Below are 27,573 nucleotides of genomic sequence, written 5' to 3' on the forward strand. Positions count from 1 at the left end.
TTTTGGGTGAGAGGTGCTGTTGGGCGGCTTCCAGATCCTGTGAGGCTCCTGGTGTCATTTGAAACATCTCATTAGGAAAAGGGTTCCTTCAAAACATCCATGCTCCTCGCTGCTTCCTCCAGTTAAAGTTACAGGATTCAATACCTGTGGAGATATTGCAGAGCAAATTATTTCAAATTTGAATGTTATTTGTATTTCTAGAAGAGACAGTGTCGTCTGTGGCATAAACACATCGTCCGTAAATCCACCGTTCATCAGACGTGTAAATCATGATGTTCGTCAGTATATTATTTTACAGGCGTTTACTGGCCCCCGTCCTTTTGTTGTACAGCTGATTGTCCTTCTCTCTCTCAGTGTTGTGGTACCATCGCCTCCTCCTCGTCGTCCGACACACGTCCGAGCAAACAGCAGCACGACCACCTCCCTCCATAGAAAAACCAGTTCTCTGTCCTCATCAGTGAATCAGACTCAGTCTCACTACTCAATTGCAGATGTAAGACCTGTTTATTCATCTCCGCCTACACTACAACCTGCCTTCACACTCCACTGCAGTCTCTCATTCTCCTCCTCCTCCTGCAGACTGGCCTCTCATTGCCCAGGACGCCCACACAAACACACACACACACACACACAAACACACATACACACACTCGGCTGCGGATTTGCTCTTTTGTGTTAATTATCTGTGTTTGTATCACTTTTTGTGTCACTGGTTTAAATAGAAAAAGCTTCTTAATACAACTCACTGTCACTCGTAATCCCTGCATGAATTGAAAATCCTCTTTTTTCTATTGGTCAATCGTCACATCGGGTTGTAAATATTGATGGAGTGTCAAACAGACGATGAGTCGCTGCTACGTCACCGCCGCCGTGAAATCAATTCCGGTTCATATCTTAACAGTTTGTTGAGTCTCAGATAGATAGACGATAAATTCAATAAAAACAATAAATAAAAAAGTGTTTTGTGTTTGTGTGGGGGTTGCGAGATGGTGTATATCAGCATTGAGCTCTTTACACATCATCAGCCGCACAGGAAGCTGCGAATTCTTCAGGGGTGAAGTTTGATGTGTGGGATTATTAGGAAAAATAAAAAGAAGAGAAATGGCTCCTCACCATCGAGTTACAAGGATCTGGTGCTTTTATTTTGGTAAAAGAAGAACAAGACCACAAACACCTGTTACTGATGAGGAGAACCTGGTGAGTTTCACTGGTTGGACCACGGCAGCTTCAGGACGGATTTCAACACAGTTTGAAGAATTCACAGCTGGCACCAAGATCGTAGATTTTATTATTTATTATTTTGTTAATTCATGTCTTCTGTTGCTCGAGTGTAGCTTCAACTCATCTTTTTTAAAGACAAAAACCACTGGCAGCAACGTATACAGACAAATATAGTTAATAAATCAACCAACAAACTTGATATCAAATTTAAATAGGAGAGGAAGTCGTCAAAATGGACTTAACATGTCGTAGAGTGGAACCTTGGTAAAATCACCTTGAGTCAGCAAAAATAAAAGCAGCAATATCCAGCACTGCAATTTGCTGACGTGAAATTGGTGGTTTGAAGTCTGAAATTAATAAATGATGTGCAAATGAATTGCATGGAAAAAAAAGCAATTAGCTAGCTTAGCATAAAGTCATAACTCACCTGGATCAACTTCATTAATACACAAACACACATCCAAATCACTTTATCAACAAGCTGTGTCTGCTTTTTGTGTAACGTGCACATTTTCTGTCTTTTGATTTGTTTCCTTTGCACCCGTCCAACGTTCTTCTTCTCTTTCTGCTCCCTCTTATTCTGTTTGCATGCTCTCGCCGTCTCTGTGTGTCGCTGCTTTATTGTTTTGCTGGATGAAAACAAACAAACCAGCTTCCTGTCCCCAGATACAAGAAGGTAAGAGATGAGTTCAAATCCCAGTCAGTCCCCAGCATCAGTAGTCTCGTCCTCCACCCACAGCCCAGACCCAGTGAACCCTGATCGAAACCAGCGCTGACCCCAGTTAACCCCCCCCCCCCCCCCCCGAGCTCCCTGTCGTTATCCCTGTGACGTGATTCAATAACTTTCCCTCAGAAATAATATTGTTTCTTGTGAATGAGTGTTTTATGCTTCATTAGACTCAATAATTACTCAATAATAACTCAGGTGATGAAAAGTGAGGACTTTGATGAGTGATGTTGACGGGAGCACACATAGCCAACGTGCTGATTGACTGCATAGCACAGAAAGGTCAAACAGTTTAATGGTTAATTAAACATTAACTCCATCTTTAGATCATAAATCAGACTTTTTAAGGTAAATACTTTTAATTAGCTTCAGAAATCTGTTATTTGTAAAAAAAACACAGATTCCCCCAAATCCCATTTTCCTTTGAGGGAATTTCTGTTTTTCTCTCTTAAGATTAATCTACACGTTTCTATTTGAGAAATTGGTTATCTACATTATACCAAAATTTAAAAAAACACATTTAAATCTTATAAAAGTCTTTACTCCCCTGACGTAGTTCACAAATAGAATACAAATTCAGTCAGAGCTGCAATCATAGATGTTATAATAATAATAATAGTCCTAAATGATAATAAACCATTAGAGTTGTATTGTATCTTACAGGAAAATCAACTTTTGCTGAGTCTGTTGAAGCCAATGTTCCTGTGTTGGTGTGCAATGATGTAGAAAACTGCAGCTCTGTAATAATTATAATAATAATAACTTTAATTGTATAAAAACTCTGATTTGGACGTTTACCATTCCTGATTTGGATTGTGAGAATTTTTCTCTCTTGCTACTGGAAAATATCTCTGGTTGATTTTATCTCTGACACGAGCATCAGTTCAATAACAAGCCGGTTATTAAACCTCCCGATTGTTGTTTCGTTTTTCTTAAAAAATCGATGGGACGTGATCAATGACCTGCGCGGCCTTGAGACTCGTGTGTCCCAGCGTGACCCTGCACCTCCGACCGTCTCCTCCTCCTTAAGCAGCCCCATCATCAGCGCTGACGTGTATTGGTGATGAATGGGACCCGTCTCAACACTGTCGACTTCCATGACTCGGGGATCGGCTGGAGTAGCCTTGACCCCAGGGCCCCTCCGTCGACCCCGGGAGGCCCCGCGGCATTAACCCCTCCTTAAACACGACTGCAGGTCGGCTCCCCGGGGACGAGATCGATGCCTCGTCTCCTCCGTCCTGTTATCTGCTGCTGCCGGTGATTGATGCCTCCTCCACCTGCGGGGGAGCGGGCCAGTCAGATATGCTAATGAAGACATATGCTGTGGCTGATGATGGCGCAGCGGAAAATAAACCGGTGCGATGATGGAGGGTTTGGAAAACAAACGTCAACAGTCCTGGCTGAGAATAAACTGCGTCTTCCGAGCTCCAGGTTCTGATAAGATGACACTTTATTGATTTATGTAATGAAATTATCTCAGGAGACGACCAGAGGCAAACAAAAGATGAAATTGATGCATGTAAATAAGAAAACAAACGACACGGAACTTCCACCGAGGCTCAACAATCCTCCATCAGTTGTTATAGCAGAAATATAAAGGAGGAAACAAAGGAAGTGGTCTGATAAACTTAATCACAGAGAAAACATTGACCAGGAGTCTCCTCATGAGAAATAAACTCAAAGATTTTAAACAATCTGGAGTTTTGCTAATCAGCAATCTGCCATTAGGACACGATGAGGAATATCCCCTTGTACATTTGAAGGTCTTCTGTAATCCACTGGCCTCCAATCACCAGTATCTCCCAGTAATGGTCCTGCTGTTAATGACCTCTCCTGCTCAGTGGAGTCGACCCTCTCTGTCCCTGTCTTTTAAATGTCCGTTTATTAAAAAACATCAATGAATATACAAGTTATCTGAGGTATCTGTCCTTCATTAAGGACAGTGATGATGTTAGAGATGTTAGAGACGGACATGTTTGCAGAATCTTGCCTCCAGGTTTCATTCACGCTGTAGAAACCTTTCTGTGGAGCGAGCTCGTAAACTTCATACTGTTAAGACTCAAATTTCTGTGATGTGGTCTTATATGAACTCTACGCATGTCTGCAGAATCTGCATATTATTTCTATTTCTTCATCGCACCATTCATATTGCAACTGCAGCCCTGACCCCACGCGACCCGACGTGCCCCGGCACCAGCCTCACTTCCTCCCACAGACATTCAAAAAGGAAGCCGATAATTCCCCCCCCCCAAACAAAAGGGAGCTCGACTTCATTTCACAGCATTTACGGGGCCGTTATCCAGCCGAGCCGCTGGGAGCGAGTGTGTGTGCGGACACACTGATGCATGTTACCCATCTGCCTTTGGCCGTGGTCATTCTTTCTCCAACCCTCGGTAATTATGATCAAGCGAGTATTCACAGGCAGCCACGCAATCAGCTGCGTGACACAGCTGTCTGCTCATCCCCATATAACCCCCCCCCCCCCACATAATGGGCCTCCGCTTAAATCAAAGCTCAGGTGGTCGCCTGAAGGCAACAATAGGGGAAGATGAAGACGGCACATTAACCTCTCCAATCAGCTCTCATGGTGCCGTCTCCATAACCCTGTGTGGAAAACAAGGATCTAACGTTTCAACGCCCAGACGTGAGTGTGTGTGTGGTGGAAATCAGAGTCAGGGGCGGATTGACAGTCTCGTGGTTTATGTTTACACACGTGGAAAAAGATCAAACTTGTTATATACAGATGGATATTTCAGGTGTTTACTTCACCGGGCTGCTCCTCCTACAGGGGAAGAGGAAATAAGAAACTAGATTCTTAGTTCGTCAGTTCGTCCATCTTATTGCACAGCGAGCGGACATTAGAGAGGAGAATGCACGGGAGTGATGAGCGAAATCCTCTCTCCCTGAAGCGCACCAGAGCCCCAGCGCGCTTTCCTCTCCGTCTCCGTCTCAGTCTCGCTGCGTGGCCGAGGAGCACCGCACCTTTGACCAGTAAATCAACTAAATCCACGGAAGATGCGAGAAAGTTGGGACATAAATCAGATGGTGTTGTGTCCCTGATGTTAAGAAGCTCGTCCATCGTGAAAGTAATCCGAGTTGGGTCGCAATTAACAGAATTAAATACTAAAAACAAACACAGAAGTGCGCACCAACACACCGTGGCAGCCGTTCGTGGCGCCATCTTGGAGTGGTCATTTTACAGTCCTGTTCTCCGGACCTGGAAACTTTTTTCATCACCTGCAGACCGTTCTACTCTCCCCGGGAATTCACCTCTTTCATCCTGGCTGGAGTCTACATCCCCCCGCAAGCTGACGTGCGCGAGGCTCAACGACAACTCGCTGAGCAGATACTGGGAGTGGAGAGAAGGAGAGAGAACACATATTCCCCCGTTATTGTCCTTGGGGACTTTAATAAGGGGAACTTATCTCAGGAGCTCCCAAAATATAAACAGTTAATTAAATGCCCGACCAGGGGGGAGAACACCCTGGATCACTGCTACAGCACCATCAGCAAGGCTTATCATGCAGTCTCCCGCGCTGCCCTGGGTCTGTCCGACCACGCTCTCATTCACCTGATCCCGGCTTACAGACAGAAACTCAAGATTTCTAAACCTGCTGTGCTGAGATCAAAGAACTGGAGCAGCAGAGAAGCTGTGGAGGAGCTGCGTGACTGCCTTGAAAACACAGACTGGGACATTTTTAGAACTGCCACTTACAGCCTGGACGAATATACAGATGCTGTGACGTCCTACATCAGCTTCTGTGAAGACCGATGTATTCCAACACGCACCAGGGTGTGTTATAACAACGACAAGCCCTGGTTCACAGCAAAACTCAAACAGCTTCGTTTGGAGAAAGAGGTGGCCTTCAAGAGTGGGGACATGGATAGGTTCAGACTAATTAAATACTCGTTTGGCAAGGAGATTAAGGAGGCCAAACGACTGTATTCAAAGAAGCTGGAACAACAGTTTGCAGCACACGACTCCTCGTCAGTCTGGAAAGGCCTTCGGGTGATCACCGGCTGCAAGACCAAATCCCCCCACTCTGTGGAAGACTTGAGACTTGCCAACGATCTGAATGACTTTTATTGTAGATTCGATAGACCCTCTCAAACCCCCCCCGCATCTATCACACCTCTTCTCCCCAGCCTGGACAAAGACACTAGCCCCCCCCACAAAATGGCCCCAGACTGCCCCATCACCTCCATCCCCCCCTTCACACCTCTCTCAATTCAGGAGAGAGATGTAAATAAGCTCCTGAAGAAACTGAACCCCCGCAAGGCAGCTGGACCAGACGCTGTCTCCCCCTCTACACTGAGGCACTGTGCGGATCAGCTTTCTCCATTGTTCACGGACATTTTCAACACCTCACTGGCTGAATGTGTTGTACCCGCCTGCCTGAAAACATCCACCATCATCCCCGTTCCCAAGAAGCAGAGGATCACAGGCCTTAATGACTACAGACCAGTCGCCCTGACCTCTGTAGTAATGAAGACCTTCGAGCGACTCGTGCTGACCCACCTCAAAACTATAACCAACCACCTCCTCGACCCGCTGCAGTTTGCCTACAGAGCCAACAGGTCCGTAGACGATGCAGTCAACATGGGACTCCACTTCATCCTCCAGCACCTCGACTCCCCCAGCACCTACGCCAGGATCTTGTTTGTGGACTTCAGCTCCGCATTCAACACCATCTCTCCAGCTCTTCTCCGGGACAAGCTGACCCAGCTGAGCGTGCCTGACCCCACCTGCAGGTGGATCACCAACTTCCTGACCGACAGGAAGCAGCGCGTGAGGCTGGGGAAGCTTGTCTCTGACACCCGGACCATCAGCACTGGAGCCCCTCAAGGTTGTGTGCTCTCTCCTCTCCTCTTCTCCCTCTACACCAACAACTGCACCTCCAGCCATCCCTCTGTCAAACTCCTGAAGTTTGCCGACGACACCACCCTTATTGGATTAATTTCCAATGGGGACGAGGCCGCCTACAGAGAGGAAGTTAACAGCCTGGCTTCCTGGTGCAGCCAGAACCACCTGGAGCTGAACGCTTCAAAAACTGTAGAGATGGTGGCAGACTTCAGGAGGAGCCCAGCCCAAACCGCCCCCCTCACCATGTGCGACTCCCCAGTTAAAACAGTGGAGTCATTCAGATTCCTGGGGACGATCATAGCACAGGACCTGAGGTGGACGGAGAACATCACCTCCATCACCAAGAAGGCCCAGCAGAGGATGTTCTTCCTGCGGCAACTGAGGAAATTCAGCATGCCGCGGAAAGTGATGGTTGAGTTCTACACAGCCATCATTGAGTCCATCCTCACCTCATCCATCACCGTTTGGTTCGCTGCCTCCACTGCCAAGGACAAGGGCAGACTGCAGCGGATCATTCGGTCAGCTGAGAAGGTCATCGGCTGTGACCTGCCGGCTCTCCTAGACCTGTTCCACTCCAGGACCAGAAAGAGAGCAGGCAAGATCATCGCTGATCCTTCCCATCCCGGTCACCACCTGTTCCAGAGACTTCCATCTGGGAAAAGGTTCCGGGCCGTCAGGACTAAAACCTCGCGTCACCTGAACAGCTTTTTCCCCATGGCAGTGGGGCTCACAAACAAGCCCCCCCCATCACACTGACTCTGCTGACCCCCCCCCCCCCACCCTCGCACATAATTTATAACACTACATTATTGGCACTACCACCAATCTTTGCACCTTAAAACCGCACACAACACATTTACTGTATATATTATTTTTTCGATATTGTTGTTTTTTATATTGATGTTTATATTGCTCTATATTGTTGTTTTTATATTGTTGTTTGTAAAGTGCACCAACCACACCAAGGCAATTTCCTGTATGTGAAAATATACAAGGCAATAAAAAGAATTCTGATTCTGATTCTGATTCTGATTCTGAGATTGGTAGGGAAGGTCCCGGCTGCTCCTGCAGAGATCGGGGGTTTGCAGAGGGAGTGTAGTCGGTGCTTTATAACCTGATTTTCCCACATCTCCCTGCATTTAACTTTGACTCAAATTAACAATATGCCAGTTTATTAACCTTAATACAGCTTCATATTAGTTTGACGGTTCACTGACTTTAATATAAGGGTTTAAAAGAAACCCTTGAAGGACCCTTGAACATGCAGGAAGCACGAACCTGATCTGAAAATACCAGGAAATTTATCTAAAATCTGTTATGTTTGACGTTTCAGTTTTTACTTGGAATCAGGTAAAAAAGTTTCCTCTGTCATTCCTCACCCTGAACATCCTTTTGAAGAAAGCCTCCACACTTTCACACATATCACAGGAAGCATCAAGCAAAAGAAGAAGAAGAAGAAAGAGGATTAGTTGTTGTCTTCGCCTCAGATGATTTAATGTCTGGACGATGAGGAGGTTCATTTTAATGGTAAAAGCTCATTTCAATCCACCGGCAACTCTCAGCTTTGCCATCAGCACAAAACTTGACAGACACGTCTCTTGTGAGAAGTCGTTCTTTCCGCCACTTGTTCTCTGAAGACGCAAAGAATGAGAAATGAAAAGCCTCTGGCAAAATCTAAATGCAAATGTAATGATGATAAAAGACTTGAAACATTTCCACTGCATTTGGCAGTTTGGTGATAATGAATGATTGGTGGTTGAACAAAGCACAGGACTGTGACCTCGGACTTCAGGGGGTCACATCCCCCCCCCCCCTCCCGACTGAAGTGAGGCCCAGGCAACAAAACACCTTGATTAAGGTCACAGGGAGGTCGTGATTTTAAATAAATCATGTTTTATCTCAAGTCACTGAACTTTTCCTCTTTGAAACCAGGTCATTAACCGGTGAACTGCAGCAGAGAAAGTATCATTAAGTCAAATCAGTTCTTTGTGGACACGTTTATCAGAGGCAGCTCGAGAAATGATCATAGTGATCAGGTGTATAGGGAGTCAGAAAATCGTGGATATCCATGGGACGTGGTTGTGCAAAGCCGTAAATAGTTTTAAGTATATGTGCATCATGGCTGCCTCATGTGAACCTGGAAGTTCAACTCAGTCAGAGGTCTGTAGTGCGCCCTCTAGTGGGAGCGTGTTAACAATAACGCTCACGACATATTGGAGGCAAAGTCGACTGCGAAGCTAAAAAAAAAGAGTTTAGATCCGAAGCCTTAAAACGAGCAGGAGGCCAAAGCTGCGACGGCAGAATCTGTGTTGTATGGTCACGTTTTCCTGAACCAGTGAAAACAGCAGGATTTTGGACTATTTTAAGAAAAGTATGTGTGTTGTGTGTGTGTGTCATGTGTTAGTGTGTGTTATGTGGGATCTGAAGCAGCCCCGTCTTCTTGTTAGTGACACAGCCTGAGTGTGTCATTTTGCTGCCAGTAATTCCTGCTGAGTGCTGGGCTTTGAGCCGAGCTCTTCTATTAAGCCTGATAATTGCGCTCGAACAGACTTCATATTTGTTTTGTTTCCTCTTTTTGATCCATTAAAGGAAGAAAAAATAAATAAAGAAAGAAAACCGAAGACGGAACAATTAAAATAATGGCCCTAGTCTGATAATACAGGATTTTCTCTTCCTGAGTAATGGCTTTATCTGTGATGTTGAATCGTATTATTGTGGCTGATTAGAAATTAAATCTGTGTATTGAAAGATCAGAAATCCATGAAGGTTTTTAAGCCTCATAATCATTCACGCTGGTCTGTTTCGTCGGATGTCTAATTTAGCTGTGAGTTACTCTCTTTAGAAAACAGCAAGATGAGTAAATAGTAGTTCATAAATAAAAGATTTTATTTATTCCAGAAGCAAAACTCCAGTCACACGAGGTGAAATCATCCAAAAGAAAATCTGTTTTTCTGTCAGATTATAAAAAGACTGCGGGGAAAATATTTTATTGTTGTTATTGTTAAAAAAACATTTACATGTTCCTCACGTTTCTTTTTAAGCCTCCTACCTTTTCTTCACGTCCCCCCTTTCATATTCTTCTTCTACACTCTTCGCCCACAGACTCACACTCCCCCCATCTCCCGTCTAAGTGTCTGATATTCATTGTGTTATTTCGTTCTGTTAATAAAGACGGAGGAGTAAAGGAAAGAAAGACAGAACTTTACAAACTTTGAGTTGTTGGATTTTAAAGAAGTATTCATCCATCCCTCCATTTCCTGCTGCTTCTCCAGGGTGCGGTCACAGCAGGTTCAGTTAAGCCAAGCATCCCCTTTTCCCAGTAACTTTCCTAACTTCTCCTGGAGCTTCCTGAGGCTCCAGGTTGAAGGAGCCCTGAGGAACACCAGTGGAAGTTGCCCTGAGCAGAGACTGGAACCATGAGATGGAGAAGGAGGAGAGGATTGTTCATGTTGTTCTGTAAATTAGCAGATTCTCATGCAATTTGCATAATGTAACCAGATAAACTGTCCAGAAGGAGTTGTTCTATAAGAAGATACTGGAACTTTTTCTCATGAAAGTAAAAGCGAGGCTGAATCCCCTGTTTGCTCTGAAGCCGTCAGCGTCAGTGGCTCGCCGTTTCTCTCCAAATCTCTTTGGGAGGTTTCGCCGAGCGCCCACACGGCTCGTTTGATTTGCTCATCGTATTCGTGACCTTCGCACACTGTGTCCTTGAGGATTAGCTCTGGTGAAGAATATTAAAATGTTAAAACCTCTTTTTTAAAAGTCAGAGTTACTCTGTGCTGAACCGGAGGCTGTAAATTAAGATGGACGACGCGTCTCCGCTTCCTTCTGTTGTGCTGAGATAAAATATCTCAGATACGGCTGCTGCCATCTTCCTCTAATGACGTAGTTTGAAACCAGTCTGTGCAGCTGTGATCAGAGCAGTGAGGTCATGACACCTTTCATCCTGTTGTAACTAATTCAAATGGAACTTACTGCAAAAAGTAGAACTAGCTGCAGAAATCACCTGTGAGGGGAAAAAACTGGCTCGCTTTGAATTTTAAGTTTTGTTCATTTCCCGTCCAGTAACATGGAGGAGGCCGATACTGCAGCCAGCCACCAGGAGGAGCTGCAGAAGAATTGTTGTGTCATTCATCTTTGCGCACTGTCTTTATACTGAACCTCCTTTTATTTCTAGTTGATAAAATGCTTCTCTCTCTTTCTCCACCAGGGGCTCAAGCCGATGGACCACAATGGGCTCTCAGACCCGTACGTCAAGCTGCACCTGCTGCCCGGTGCCAGTAAGGTACGTACCATGTTAATATAACATTAAACCTCGTGATCTATCTTCTTCACTCCTAAAGGAATCAAATCAACACATTTCCCAAAATATTCTACACAAGCACGAGGAGTGAGGTCGGTTCTGCTTCCTTTCTGGTTCTGTTTCAGTCCCGGGTTGGAGTTTTTATTTTATGCAGTCTAGAGTTTTCAGGAACACACACACAGTCCATTTTGCTCTGATCCCTCGTGCGAGTGTGGATATTTCAGTGCGTCGATGAGAACGACACTAAGCGAGTGTAAATACTTTCCTATGATGTGCTTCACACGGGAGAACAATGCTTCTTACCACGAGGCGACGATCCTTTGGCTCGATGTCGCTAATGGACACACTCGAAGAGACATAATGTACGTTGTGTTATTTAAGAGCCACTGCAGCTCTCTGCTCCTCAGCCGGTACAATCACATCACGTACACACACACAGACACACACACACACACACAGACAAGAAGTAAAGATGCAGCCCGAGATGAGTCACTACTCGTTTTATAAGAGACAGTGGATTCTTTAATTTGATGCCTCGAGGTTAATTTAATCCTTTTATTAAAATCTAATACAGATCCTGTGAATGAGTTTATTCCACAAAAGCGGCTCAGTGAGAGCTGAAGCTGTGTGATTATGCTTCTACCTGACTCACATCTGCCTTTCAGCAAAAGAGGCTTTTCACACTCGTCTCCTTTGTTCTTCGGATGTGGACTTTGTGATCGTCGACCGTGTCTGCAGAACTTTTACTTTGACTACAGATCAAGTTTCTGTGTGCAGCTACCTCTGACAGGTGTTTAAAAAGGAAGAGGATGTTTACACCAGATATTTGCAACACTCCATAGTTTTTGATTGACTAAAAATGGAGACTTTAGGCAACGCCACCAAACCTGTTTCTATTTTGAAACCTATCGAGCAAACTGAGACGTTTGGAGACGACGGTGCAGTCACCAACATTCACTTCCTGTTTGGTTGTTGTCACGAGTTGACCAACACTGGGGAAGACAATACGTCGCTCCTAGATAATAAATCCCTGCTCTTAATTGTCACCATCGTTGTTCATATAGTTCATATGTAACTAATCAACAAACTGCAGAGTAAACAATCTACATCCTGTTTACGCACAGGACCAGTGCACGTGAACGGTCTGGACGTAGATCGTTTAAGTCTTTAAAACTAGTTGCTAGTTACCATGTATATTAACAGAACCCAACTGATAATCAGAAGAATTCAACAGGAGACATATTTCCTGTGGATTGAAAATGTTCTGCAGAGTTTAAAAGCCAAAAGTCTGTGGTAAAGGAAACCAAGTGTTTTCAGACAGAGGCTGAAAAGGGGAGCTGCAGCATTGGACACTCAGGAAAGTGATGTGTTCAGTGAACACTAGAGAATGTGAAACTTTTCGTCTAAAAACACAAATTAAAATATGAACATGAACAGACTATATATCTCCTTTCAGATATTTCTCTGGAGGCACAAAGGGATGAATGAACAGACAGTTGAAAGTAAATGATGCAGAAGTTTTGAGAAACTGTAGCGCATGAGGAGAATAGATCAGAGCAATGATCATTTATCATCACAAGTCACAAAGAGAACAAGACGTTCAGTTGGAGAACTGTTGTGAACGAGACTAACGGTGCATTTCTTTTCTATATGTTCCGGTTGTCGTGATGACGGCTGAGGGAGCACGCAGAGCTGATGACATTCGAACAACTCTAAAAAAAAATCCAGACAAAACCGACTTGTCGCTGTTGTTTGAACAAACAGCGAGTGAGAGCTGCACAGTAACGTCCTCGTCACTTCACTCGGTCACAGGTCGAGGCTTTTCTCAATCTCTGCCTCTCTGAATGAACTCCTCCATCTCTGCAGACAGATGGAAACAGTCGTCATGTCTGCCATGCATATGCCGTCCTTTATTGTCGGCCACTCTGCCCGCTATGTGCACAGCCAGACAATATCGAGCTGTCAACGTACAAAACACAGTGTTAATAACATCCTCTCTCTCTCCACATCTGACTGGAATAGATTACTGACCGTTTCGTGTGTGCAGACGGGGACGGGCCTTCGTCGCGACACATGTTTTTTCCAGCATCTTATAAAAATGGAGTAATTAGTGACGGTGCAAAGATAGAGTCGTGATTAATACCATGACAATGTGCAGTTAGTAGCTCAGAACGCGAGGAAGCCCCGGGCCCCGATGACGGCAATGAAACTGTCGCACAATAATTGTCAAACAACAAGTGTGAATGGGCCAATAAAATAACAGTCTGTCTGCTGTGCGTTTGTTTTATTGCACAGCCCCTCCCGTTTTAATCACCCCGGTTAGAGACGGAATCTGCCAAGTGTTGATATCATCTGTGATAAAAATCCGTCCAACACATTTGGTCCAGAGTGAGATTCCTCGACAAGGAGAGAACAGATTGTTGTGAATCTTCCTCTCACCCTGAGGCTGATACACATGATTCGATGTTTCCTGTGAGATCTGAGTGTTTATAACGAAAACAACTGCAAGACGATGAGGTTCCACCAATCTTCATTCAGTGTATTTTTATTGATTTCATGCTCATATTTTGTAATGCTTTCCCCCTACGCTTGCACTCAAAGCTTGTGCTCAAACGTTCTGCTTGCACTCAAATATTCTTTAAGATTCCCGTATATACTGTAGCAGTGCATGAACCTGGTTAAAGGAACTGCCCGTAGTGGACTCCTGAAGAAGTAAAGTTAACACACCCACACTGGCGGTGGAATAATTATATTTGTCATTAAAACACACACAAAAAATCCAAGAGAAGATTTCACATGCATGTGCACAGGATCAGCAAGAGTGCCACTAGAAGAGCTCAAGCTCGAGGGCAGGAAATCTGTACAAGTGCACAGTTTGAGCACAAGTGGAGCAACTCCGAGCACAAGCAGGTCATTATTTGCCAAGTGCAGGGTTTTGAGTGTAAGAGTTACAAAATCTGTTCCTGAATTAAGACGGGAATAAACTTGTGTAAAAGTTGGTTATGATTGTCTAATCTTAGAAAACTCGAGGAACAAGTGAATCTTAGAAGAACCTGTTGAAAACACCATGTCCACAAACTGAGTTGTTCTGGCCTGAGGTAACAAAAATCTCGATATAATCATTGAAAAATAATTATATTAATAATCACGTAACTACATGAAGCCCGATTCACCCTCATTCGCTCTAAATAGAAATGTTGTTTAATTTTTCAACAGATAATTACTTTGCTGCTTTCACAATAACAACAGGGATGTTATTGTTGGTGATAAGTGGAGCTGATGTTATCATCCTATAATAAAACATCCGTCCAGTGTGAGAGGAATACCTCCGGTAATGCACAAAGTAAGACAAATTTGAGTTAATTTGTTCATTTGTCTTTTAAAAGATTCAACAGATGCTGCAGAGACACAGTCCGGAAGAAAGTGGCTCAATGGAGCCAGATGGGAAAACCAGTGGCTTAAAATTGAGGAAAATTACAACATGTGAATCATATCCAGGAAAATAAATATGCGTAAATGTTTTAATTAAACACGTTGACAATGAATTGATGAAAGAGTATTTTATACTGCCAACAAATCCAGGATTAGGGATAGTTGGGAAATTCAAGCTCCACTTCGAAATCACTGTCTTTCCTCTGACACTGTGCCAAGGAGGATTTGATGGAAAGATGTCACGTGCACTTTTACAAAAGCGTAAGCTCCAAATCAACATACATGTGCATCATTGTAACAAGCCTGTGTGAACGGGGATGTACTGTACTGATTATAATAACGGATATTATATTATATTATCGTTCCATCAAGCTCCTTTGCTGCATGACTTCCTCCTCTTTTTAGGTTTGCCCAAAAACTTCTCACATTTCCCTTGACACTAAAAGTAAAATGCCCCCAAAAATACTAATGATGACATTAAAAAGGTAAATTTTATGTTATTGATCGTACGGAGGGCGAAATTATCGTAAAAATGCGAAAATTATCATGCAGACGTCAAAGGCACAATCATCCAACGGTTTTCAACAAGCAGGTGGGACGACCAATGGGTTACCACCTGAAGGACACAGGACTTCCTGGACTGATGCTAAACATTGGCTTTGCAGATTCATATAACATGAACATGCATTTCCTGCAGGACGCAGCCTCTTCTCTGAGTTTCCAGCGTTATTACAAACATCGATTTCCCTCAGCAGTTTGTGTGGCTGGATGGTTTTTTCCTGGTCCTTACTCCCGAGGTCTCTGAATTGAGTGTGAATCGGAGTCTGAGCGTGGACGGTTGTTTCTCTATGTCAGTGAACCCGACCTTCTGTCCGATGCAGCTGGAATCGGCTCCAGCCGTCCGTCACAGCCCAAATTCTAATCTCTCCTTCAAAAGAGATAACTTGCCTCTCCCAAAGTTTCACCCGTGCTACATCTTCATCGTGTGATTGGTTTGAATCCATGTGAGGGTGTTTTTCTCTTCTTAATGTGACCTGCTCTGGTGCTAATCACCACCAAGCTCCTTTCCGCTTTAATTTACAGAGTGTCAGAGCCGGCGTGGATGTTTTATTTGATTGCTAAGTGCAGCTAAAGTCTCCGTGAGGACACGATCCCTCGAGGATTTGTCTCCTGTCTGAGTGGGAGGCCTCGGTGTAGAACAAGACGGCGTCACCTTCCCCCCCCGCTCTCATATTTTCTCCGCTCGCCCTAAAAATAATCATTAGGCTCGGTCTAAGAGCCTCATTAGGAGCCACTAAAGAGGTCATGAGTTCTGCTCGCGCTCTAATCAGAAGTGAAGTTTCACGCTCGGCTGCAAAGTCAGATCGAGCTTTCGTCTCCGCCGAGGCCGAAATCAAACCCGATGAGAGGCCGGTAATGACTCCACATCAAAGTGACGTCTGCTGATGGAGGTTAGATACCGTAATGACTGGAGAAAACTGAATGCTACAGAAAATATAATCCTTTTATACTGAAAACCTACATGTGTTTTATTTTACGTAAACTAAATGATATGACTGCTCTTTATTTAATGCTTGTTTTGATATCATATTATTTTATAAAAAAAATCTTCATTGAGGAGTTGAACATGACTTATAACGTGTTGAAAACGTTTTAAAGGTTAATTGTTATGTAGAATCAACAGTTTGAAACGTCTCTATGTCATCTGATTTACACTACAGCCGACGTATATATGTCATAATATACCGAAACATATTTTACACTTCGTAAAACAACATAACGTGCTCTCTAGCCTGCTGTTTGCTGCGGGTTCCCTCCGGCTGCTACCTCGTGCTTGGTCCATAAAGTTTTTATCATCACAACCAACCGTCAAACCTCATTATTGCAGTAGTAGCACAGTGTGAGCTCCTGCAGCTCATTGGTTCTCCCTCCTACACAACTCCTTCCTCCTCATGTTCTGCAGGTGTCAGAGCACTTTGAACAAAAGCAGGTTGGAACATAGATCAACAGGTTCAAGTAGAAAACCACACTTTGGTCAAATGGCTTAAACGCAGCTTTTTGGTGGGTTATTTCACCTTAAATGCCGCTCACACCCCCCACCGCCGCTGCTGCAGCGCGCTCCTTATCTGCTTCATTCACTGGCTCCTCCAGCTCGGTGAGAAACAGCCCCCTGTCACTCTGACGTCTTATCGTTTCCGTGATCTGGACCAGTTAAGGCTTTGCAACCCTTTAATTAATCCCCTGTTGGGTTCCATACCTTCAGGTCGTTGTTATTTATTGACGTCCCTGCCCACTAGTCACTTTTATCTGACGCCGCGGTAATTCAGCCGATGGCTTCTTGTGTTTCTCGCCGTCCTGCAAACAATCCACTTAGAACCTGACATCGGGTCGGTAGAGGAAGAGGAAGAGGAAGAGGAAGATGAAGAGGAAGAAGCTTCAGACAGTGATGGAGGATATAAATGGAGAAAATGTCACATCTTGACTTATTTGTGGGGACATTTCAGGACAAATTGTGTGTTTTTAGTCTGTTTTCTCTGCTGCTGTGCAGAGAAGGACTTTTTATGTTCACCACAGAAATGTTGCTGATCATTTACTCGTGCCAAATACTATTAATAATGAAAATTAACATTAAATACAAGTTGGGATTTTTAAAGGTTATTGTAGAATCAATACGTAAATTCTACTATTTTAAGGTAAATGTTAATATATGATTGATAAATGTGTTAAATCTTTGTACTATTTAGTAATAACACTGCACATACATTTAACTGGAAGCTGGTATTGTTTTTCTGTGTGTTTCTGTCTGTGTGTATGTGTTTGTGTGTGTGTGTGTGTGTGTGTGTGTGTGTGTGTGTGTGTGTGTGTGTGTGTGTGTGTGTATAAAATAACTCAACAATACATGATTAGATTTAGAACAAACTTTTATCTGCAGATTCACATTTGGAGCTGATTGGACTGATGTCCAGGTTGACTTATATATATACTCATATAATATCACTTGATAAGTGATGTTTCATGAAGGCACCAGATAAATACATGTTTTCCTAATATATCAATTTAAGATGTCTATAAGGATGAAGGTCCATGAAGATGAATCAACGCTGCCACGTCCTCAGATCTATAAAGTGCAGCTTCCCTTGTCCAAGTTAAGAGTTGTTACTAATGAAAGCAAACCTCCAACACTCTCATCCGACCTTGTGACCATCTCTCTGTCACTTTTATATTGATGGTTAAGTGAAACGAGGGATTTTATTTTCTCCTAATCTCGTCTGCAAAGCTGTGATCGTGACTCTGAAAGCAGAGATCAGAACATTATGAATATTTACAAGTTGCTCCTCTTTGGCAGATTGAGGGTCTGAGGGGATGATGGTGATGTGGACTGGAGTTCATGAAGTTCATGGAGTTCATGGAGTTCATGAAGTTCCTGAAGTTCATGGAGTTCATGGAGTTGATGATGTAGATGATGTTTCAAAGATGTTTTATTCCAACTAAAGAAGGAAGGAACTAAATAAATGAATGATAATGGAAATGCAGCCAAGATTCAAATTCAGGAGTTAAATTTACTTATTAAATTAAATTTGTTATTTGGATTTTTCATTCAAAGCGCACCGTGTGTTTGTGTGTGTGTGTTTGTGTGTGTTTGTGTGTGTGTGTGTGTCTGTGTGTGTGTGTGTGTATGTGTAAGTGTGTGTGATCAACATCCTTCCTGTGGGAAACAACCACTGATTGAGGCAGAAACAATCATATGTTTATAACGAGGAACGCTGCTATCGGACCTGCAAAATAATCACACAGGCTAATTAATTGAATTCAACGGGCTCACATGTCCTCACCCACGACTCACACAACTGAACCGACATCTCGTTCTGTTCGGCGTCTCAGAGGATTCACCCGGAGCAAAGTTCCACTGATGAATCTGCAGCTGGTCTCGGGTCGTTTTCAGTTTATCCTCATCTGTAGGTGTAAGTCCTGTCCTGTTTCCTGAGCAGTGTGAAAACCCTTTTTAGGACAGTTGGAACTTTTGGACCTATAATTGCAGGAAGTTGAGTCAGAACTAAAGTATAGAAGAAGAAAAATAATTGGCTGCTGTCTTCACCTCTGATGATGTAACGTTTGTACGATGATAAAAACACGTTAATATCACAGAGGAACGAGAAACCAGAACTGATCAGATCAAATGGAAACAATGGAACGACCAGGAAGCTTGTTTCCAACTGTCAGGTGTCAACAAATATCTGAAGGCTTTAGTTTGTATTAAATCTTAATCAATGCTGCCTTTCATATTGTAATATGAATAAATAAATTAGCTTGTTTATTTGGTCCTTTACTGTTTAGATGTTTCCTTACTGAGAAGAAGGTCTCTCTGAAATCAATCATCGCATAATGAGGTGGCGACAGACTGAGCTACTGTTCTGAGATTCAGTGAGAGGAAGACGAGCGTCAGTCCATCGCCACCTTCACCTTCATCTCCTCTGTTTTGTCTTTCAGGCAAATAAACTTCGGACCAAGACCCTGCACAACACACTCAACCCCGTGTGGAGCGAGACCCTGACCTACTATGGCATCACCGACGAGGACATGGTCCGCAAGACACTCAGGTACGGAGAGGGAGGAAGGGAGGTAGGGAGGGAGGAAGGCAATTAAAGGAATATAACTGGGAGAGCATGGGAAGACAAACAGTAGAAAGGAAATGTGGGAGTGAAAGTATAAAAGGAAAGAAATTGGAAAAATAAGAAACCGAGTGGAAGGAAGTGTAATTAAAAGGAGAAGGGAAATAGAGAAATAAAGAATAGATGGCAAAACAAAGTGGAGGAAGGAAGAAAGGAGGGTATTAAGAACAATAGAAGGATAGGAAGGAAATGAAAGGAATGAAAGTAGGAGCAAAGGAAAACCATTAGTATACAAAAATGAAGGAAGGAAAGGAGGAAGGGGGGGAGGACGGGGGAGTAGATGAAAGAAACAAAGGAAGACATTATGGGGACGAAATAAATTGAGGATAAGATTAAAAGAATCAAAAGTAGAAGAGCTGATACTAATTGAAAGAAAGACAGGAATAGAGGGAAGGATGGTTGAAAGGATAAGGAAGGGAAGAAGGAGAAGTCATGTTTGTCTGTAGTTTCTGTGGATATAGTTTTAGATGCAGTAAAAAGTTACAGTCATGAAAGTTTCTTCTCTTCTGAGAAAAATAAATCCAAACGTCTTTCAGACAAACGACCATTTTAACCTCCAACAACTTTATTTCATGTTTGTGTAGAAAAACTGCTGCTGTGGTAAAAGCTGCACTAATTGGCTGTCGGGCCGTTTCTAATCAATACCAGTCATTTGTGTGGAATCGTCACACAGCACAACTGACGACAACAATAACACAAAATGATCCCTCAAAGTCCCAAAGTCTCACTTTTCCCCTCGACGCACAATGAAGTGTGTAGTGTGTGTCTGTAGGAAACAGTGAATGAAGCCTCCTCGGGTTGAAGCCTCGTACAATCATCCAACACGATTCTGTCGGGAGGTTTAATTAACTTTTCAAGAAGCTGAAGCGTTTGCTCTCCAGCTCTGCTGTGTGATCCACGGTAGAAAAGACAAATTATTATTTACAATCTGTCACCAATTTGTTTATTTTAATCCATTCTACCCACAGATCATGAGCCAGAAACAAGGAGCTGCATCTCACCGTCTCAGAATCACTGTTGATTTTGTGACTTCATCAGTTTGTTGACATGTGGTCTCGCTTCGTTAAATGCTGATGTTGATCTAAAGCGTCTGAAAGTTGTCTAAAAATATCAGCGTTTGTTAAACACACTCGAGTTGTGATGGTCGGAGTACGAGCAGCTCTTCTGCTGTTACAGCCTCCTGCTAAAATAACTGTTAATGTACACGTCGCTGTTTGATGAAATAAAATGACCCCGATCTTCTGTTAACTCTAATATCTTTGGATATCTCACACATTTTGCCCTCAAAACTGAGCAATGAACCCATGATTAAAACACTACCACCATTACAAAACAAGCAATACTCCATGATTCAAATTCATGATAATATACTTTGCAACTCTCACATACGAAACCACAAATATGCATGTACACTAAATCACATGGGACCAACTGGAATGAGTCATATCTTAAGTTTAGATGTGACCTGATTCACTGATTAAATATTGTGTTGTTTGCATGTTTCTCTTTCACGTGACGAACTTCATTATTCAAAGAACCAAATGAACCAAACAGTGTTCGTCCAGTTGTGTAGCGACGTGGTGTCGAGTGTGAGTCGAGTCATGTCAGCTCCTTGCTCCCGGGTCGCTGTCGGCGTTTGGTGAAAACATACAGAGCGTCCACAGAGAGCGCCGCCGCCACCGCCGCTTCACCGATAATTGACTTTCATTATAAATGTAATGAAATGTGGGAGATGAATATAGATCTCCTGTCTGGAAAGTCAAACCTAACACCAGTGCACTGCATGAGTCCTCAGTGGTTCGGAATGAATATGTGTATTTTTTATTGATTGAAAAATAAACTGATGAACATACGGTGATGTTTACACAGGACGCTGCCATGGAGGAGGAATTCAGTTAATAATAATAATGAGCCCAACTTGAGACTGTGTGTTCCAGTAGAAGTTTCTCATTCTAGCATCTTTAGGTTCTTTAACACGGCTGATTGCTTCATAAAGCTTCATTATTCCATCAGTCTTTGATTGATCGACTCTGACAAACCTGTTATGAACTCCATCTGGGGTTTGTTCCTCAATGTGGAGAATGTGCTGATAAGTGAGTCGCTGTGATGGAGGATGATGAGCTCCAGGTGGAAGATGACAGGATTTTTCAGTTGTAAAGCCGCCTCTCAGCGACAGAGACCTTAACCCGGGCCACGCTTCATTTATTTGTTCTCCTCCTCTCACTCTGTTCTTCTTCTCCTCCCCTCACTCTGTTCCTCTTCTCCTTTCACTCTGTTCTACTTCTCCTCCCCTCACTCTGTTCCTCTCCTCCTCTCCTCCTCCTCTCAGGATTTCGGTGTGTGATGAGGACAAATTCCGCCACAACGAGTTCATCGGGGAAACGAGAATCCCTCTCAAGAAGCTGAAGCCCAACCAAATCAAAAATTTCAACAACTGCCTGGAGAAGCAGTTACCTGTAAGTCCACCGAGCCACACACACACTGAAGGGTGCACGGTTTTCAAACTGCATAATCAAACTGTGCTTTGACAAATGTGTATAATAATATAATCCCTGACACATTTATTATATTAGATCAATTTTATCTTCACGACATATTCCTCTCAGTACTGTAAAGCACTTTACTATACATTGCACATATCCGTAAAGTATACTATATACTATACTCTTGTATATATTGTTTATACAATACTGTATTATACTACACAATACTTAACAATACACCATATTTTACTATCCGACACTATAGTATAACATACAATAAATATATGGCATTACACTATACATTATAATATGTTAAAAATATAGTATATTATATTGTATTATTATAGTATATAGCACAATCATTACACTATTTTATTATATACCCAATCAAATTAATTGAGATTTATTTAATTGATTTATTTTCATAATACAATTTGAATTTAAAATAATAAAGTTTTTCTCTCTGACCTTCCTGTAAACTGTTGATTATCAGTTAAACAAAATAAATGATATTTCTAATCTCTCCACCTTCATGTAAATTAAATTATCCATAATATGATCAGCATAACAAATATTTATTATCATTGTACTGATATTTTCTAACAAAGCAAATTGACCCGACTGCTTGTTTGACTTGTCCTTTCTTTACAAAATCCTGTAAATATCAAATTTTACGACGACGTTCCTCAATTTTTCCAACCAATAATTCTTAATTGATTCTTCAGAGTCAGAGCTTCATGTCAGAACCGTCATTGAAGAGTTGAAGTGTGGAAAATATGCTGTCCACTGTAGCAACATGAAACCGTGAACTGACTCAGAATTCTGCAGCGATTCTAAATTCAGTGCAGTTGTTTCTTTTGCTGCTCAACAGAAGATAAACAGATTCTGTAAACATGAATCTGAAGAAGCCGTCCGTCTGTTTAACTGAACGAGGTAACGACAGCGCCCATCAGGATTTCATTTAGACCACATGGCGGAGCGGCACGCTGGGTTTTGAACCCTCGCCCTCTGAAGCGGCAGTGGATTATGAGTTTTGAGCGCATGGGAGTGAAGAGTCATCGAACTGTAATTGAATATGAACGTGCCTACACACTCTGTGCTTTGAAAAGAATCACATGGTGCATTTCAGGAGCATCCAGTTTCCTGGAGTACGCAGCCGCTGCCTGCAGTTTTCTGGAGAGACACATTCCTGCTGCTCTGCTCGTATGCTTTGTTCTCCACGTGGGAGTGTGAAATATCAGAAAACACAAAATATGCTCCAGCAAAACTGGTATGAAACTGGGCAGCCACCAGTCTACTCCGTGGTCTCGTCAAGGCTTAATTTAAGTACATGCTTTATAAACGATCATATTGGAAATGTGTGTGCTGCTCGTGGTTTGTCTTTCAGTGATTGAAGAGCGAATCAGTCACAGTCTCAGCCCTGATTCTTTTCTTTGGATAAAATCATAACCAGACGATAAAGCAGTTTGTACTTTTCACCGTTTCACATTTGATAAATAATTCATAAGCAGGTTGAAGTACTTTCACTCAGATAAAACCTCAGAGAGTAGATTACACAATGTGTGTGGCTGAACTTTCACTGTGAAGAGCTGGTTTGTCTTATCGACCCGTCACAAGGTAGGGTCATATCTCTGGGTTATTTACAAGGAGTTGTGTAGTTGTTGTGTAAACCGGCAGAAAGCTTAGGGGTGTTAGTGAGTTTATGTTTTCACCTGTTATGAATAAAGCGATGCTAAAAGCAACATGTTTGTCTCTGGCTGTGTTTGGGAGATGGCATCGGACTTATAATAATACATCAGTTGAGGTACTTTGACTGTTTACTTTTTTATCTGTTATTTGAATAGGACGACTGTGGATCAGGGGGTAGTTCGGGCTCAGTTCGATCCTCGGCTCCTCCCGTGGCTCATCATACATTCTCGCAAAAAGCCTTGCATGTGTACATCCGTGGATGAAGGTGACTTGTAAAGAAAAGTACTTTCTTTGGTCGCAATGTTAAAAACTACACAGACAAGTATTGCACTTAATTAAAGGTTCAACCTGCTTGAATCAGAAATACAGAACTTTTGTTTTGTATAAGAACACATGGACAAATATGTGCATTTTGTACATTATACCACATCTTATACACTACAATACAATGTATATATAGCAGCTGTATAGCAGGAGTGACTGAAACATGCACAGTTTGGAATTCAAGCTGCAAACATGACATCATTATCTGCATCTATTCAACTCCAGCTCTTCAATCCTTATATTGCTCTTTATTTGGGTGTAAATAATGAAATGAGGTATCACACTGTTGCAACATGCAGCGACGTCTCAGTCTGAATCAATAGCAGGTTTCTCATGGACTTTTTGTCTGCTCTGTTTCACTGAAGCTGGGTTTTGACCGTCACATGTCTGGTGACGGAGGGTGAACATCACAGTTTGGATGTTTCACACAGAAACGCTCGGAGGCGAAGTGAAGCCTCGACTGCTGCTGGTCACGTAGCTGAAGGCGGGAGGTGTTCTGCTCCGCTCGCTCCTGAAGCAGTGGATAAGGAGTTCTTACCCCAACACAGGATGGTGCTTTGCTGTGCTTGAGGGGAAAAGAGCAGAGACCATTTAATCCTGTCGTCCAGCAGCTCCTGCCTCATGACAGTTGTGGACAGTCAGGCTTTGGACCAGACGTGTCATAGGCTGGAATATATTCAACTAAATGCTAAAAGTCTGAATTTCCACCACATTTCTAATCAGTAAATTCTCCTTCCATCTATTATCTATGGCGCTTATCCTTTCACGGGAGCTGGAGCAGATCCCATTGGACGAGAGGTACAACCTGGACAGATCAGTAGGATATTGCAGGACCAGCATACAAAGACAAACAACCATTCATTCTCACATTCACACCTACACACACTTGATCATATACCCAAATATATGTTTGAAACTTTCCTCCTTCATTTCAAATCCTCAAATCTGCGAATCTCCCGCTCTGGTGATGAGGAAACTCCGTCATGTTCTCGTGACCGGTCGGAGGCAAATTGCCTGACAGAATTAATCACCATATGTGGATGAGGTGTTTATGATCGTGGATCCGTCACTATAACCAAAATTATGAAACGTTTACACTCACACATATCAGTGGAGGTGTTTGTATGTTATGGTTCCTGGACAGCTGTGTCCTTTCTCACCTGGTGACCACCCACCCGTGTCTATCTAATGGCTGCGTCTGCCAGCTCAGACTCTGGATCAGCCTCCAGCGTTTGGCACCAGAGGACGACGACAGGGTCTGAGCGGTGCAAGAGCCCGGAGCCTCATCTGGCAACGAATCCGGGATCAGTGTCTCTGCGCGATGCATTTCTCTGCTCCCGCGGCTCGGCTGGACAATGAAAGGCTTCACAGTCAGGGATGATTACAAATTTGTCACCCACCCTGCTGCCATTTTGGAAAATGGCAGCTTTAATTATTACTCTGGACGGCATTTTGGCTCATCACGGTGGACACAAGGCAATGTTTAGAGGAGGCTGCTTTCTCCCGCGTGGAGGCCGAGCTCCAGCAGCGGTGTTGCTCATGGGCAGATGGTGGGGATGTGGTCTCGTAACATGGAGTTTTCACAAAATATTAAGCACAGCGTAGTTCAATATTAGGGAATGAAAGATGTTAATCTTGTTGGGGCGGTGGGTCGATGGACACAAACATTAATGAGCAATGAAACTTGTGAAATACAGAAACTTACGGCTCCAAGAAGATGTTATCTAAAGATAATTAGAACTGAGCTTTTCACCATCAGCTTTTCTTCCACCATTAAATGAGGCCATTCAAGGTAAAGGCAGGAGAAAAATGGGAAACTAATGAGAGTTGTAATTCTTCCCAGTCCCATTATTATAAATCCGTTTGCACACCAATCTCTGAGTCGTTCATCTATTGTTTGACGGTGAATTAGCCTCTCCGGGCAAGAGGCAATATTTTGGGGGGGGTTTCCGCTGTGGAAACGTTTCTCCACTCAAAAAATGAATGCACCGACATAAAAAAAACTATTGGCCATTTGGTAGCAGCAGAAAAAGCAGCAGAAAAAGTAAGTTTACACATCTAGTAGTTACACAGCAGCATCAGCATTCATCTGGAGAATCCTCAGTTTTGGTCTGTGCCAACAAAGAGGGGGGGGGGGGGGTTGTCCCTGTGTTGTTTCCTCCATGTGATGCATGTGTGTATTATGGGCTGTAATAATCATTGCGGCACCCAGGGGCCTAAAGCTTGGGACTTTTATTCTTGTTTTATTTGAAAATAAAAATCCGCAGCCAGCTTCTCTTATCTGATTTTGCCTCCTCATTATCGGAGCTGCAGTTCTTTCCTGTCCTCTCTGTGTGGGACATGTTTGTTGGAAGATGCAGCCTCTTCTCTTGTATCAGCAGAACAGTCGGAGCCCCACTGTTCGTTTAGAGGTGATCCCGGCGACCCGACCAGGACGTTGGCAGGAGATGCGTTGTTGTCTCAGCTTCCGACAACACAGATTTAGAGCCTCGTGTCCTGAACTGCCCATGCGTTGTTTCAATAACCTTAAGTCATGTCCTGGAAGAGGACCTTTGTTCCATGTCATGGTTTTCTACTCTGTGAAAGTCTTTTACTCAGACCCAAATGTCTCCGTTTCCGCCCATTAAGACATTTCAAACTAAAAGGGACAAGCAGCTTTTTCCAAACTTCAACTTTTAGGCGTTTGAAAACTCCAGAGCTGTGTGGTCACCAGATGTAGACATAAAAACAGTGATGCTTTAACTCTGACATTTGACTGACCGATGGTGGAGCTCCATCACTCAGTCACTGTCGGACTGGCCTCATTGCTGCAGTCGAACCAAACATGTGATTTGATTCCTGGCTCAGCCGCCTGAACCAGTCAAATCCAAATTCCCCTTTATACTGGGATATTACCAGACTTTGTTCCCGGTAATAACTCAGATTCCCTGGTAACCCCCCCAGCCCCGGGGGCCTGAGTAATACCTGGAACCAATTCAATACCCTTGGAATATTATTGTGTTGTGTTGCTTTGGTGCAACGCTGTGGAGTTCAAAAAACAATGGAGCAGGCAGAGGGAGCGATGTATATCTCATTCAATTACTTGAAGCACTGCTGCTGCATTTATCCAGAGCGATGTTCAGACGGTCACATCAGAGGTGTCCGGTTGTACTGTGCATTAAATGCAATTAATGGACATCCTCTGGCCCATCTTAATTGAGTTGTCCCCCAGGCAATGGTTCAATTAGCTGGAGAATGTAAAGTAAACAGTGCGGCGCAGTCCGGTGTTTGCTCATGTAAGTTGATTTTATGTTTGAGCAAATTGATGGAAGAAGGAAAATTAAACTAACAGAAGGAGATAGAGAGGACAGACCTTATATAGTCTGTGAGGAGGTGATGCCATGCTGCTGCAGACATGGGTTTAAACCTGAGATTTATGATGTGATCGTTGGAAACATCGTTCTTATGTTGGTATTATTTATATGCCAACGTGCACAGTGATTGAAGGAAGGCTAGCTGGGCTCAACGGAGGGTTTGTGAGTACAAATAGAAGTTAAGACAGTGAGTGCTGTACAGACGTCGGCACTTGTCAGGTGCGGCGATAACCACCCGGGCAGCCTGAGGTTTCTCTACTTCCTCCCTCGCTCACTTTCTATCTCGATACTCTTGTATTCCTGTCAGCCTCCTGCTTTGTCACAGACTTCCCAGAGTGCATGTTGTTAAAGGCCCGACAACGAGACACCGACAATAGAGAGGTTTGTCCTGAACACGGATAAACAGCAGAAGAAGAGACAGGTCTAAATCGATCCGACAGTAAAACCGAGGCGGCGCCTGAGACACGTTGTTGGCACGTCACACGACAATTGTCGACGAGTCCACAG

General features: G+C 43.3%; 1 protein-coding gene across 1 annotated transcript in view; it reads left to right on the top strand.

The window, feature by feature from the left end:
• doc2b (double C2-like domains, beta) overlaps positions 1–27,573 on the top strand; it is an 89,941-nt gene that overhangs the window by 49,417 nt on the left and 12,951 nt on the right. Inside the window, exons 3-5 of the mRNA XM_062405956.1 lie at positions 11,023–11,097; positions 19,036–19,145; positions 21,547–21,673. Of these exons, the coding sequence (XP_062261940.1) occupies positions 11,023–11,097; positions 19,036–19,145; positions 21,547–21,673 (312 nt within the window). The remainder of the gene's footprint in view (positions 1–11,022; positions 11,098–19,035; positions 19,146–21,546; positions 21,674–27,573) is intronic.

This window comes from Platichthys flesus, chromosome 15 (assembly GCF_949316205.1).
Source record: "Platichthys flesus chromosome 15, fPlaFle2.1, whole genome shotgun sequence".
NCBI lineage: Eukaryota > Metazoa > Chordata > Actinopteri > Pleuronectiformes > Pleuronectidae > Platichthys > Platichthys flesus.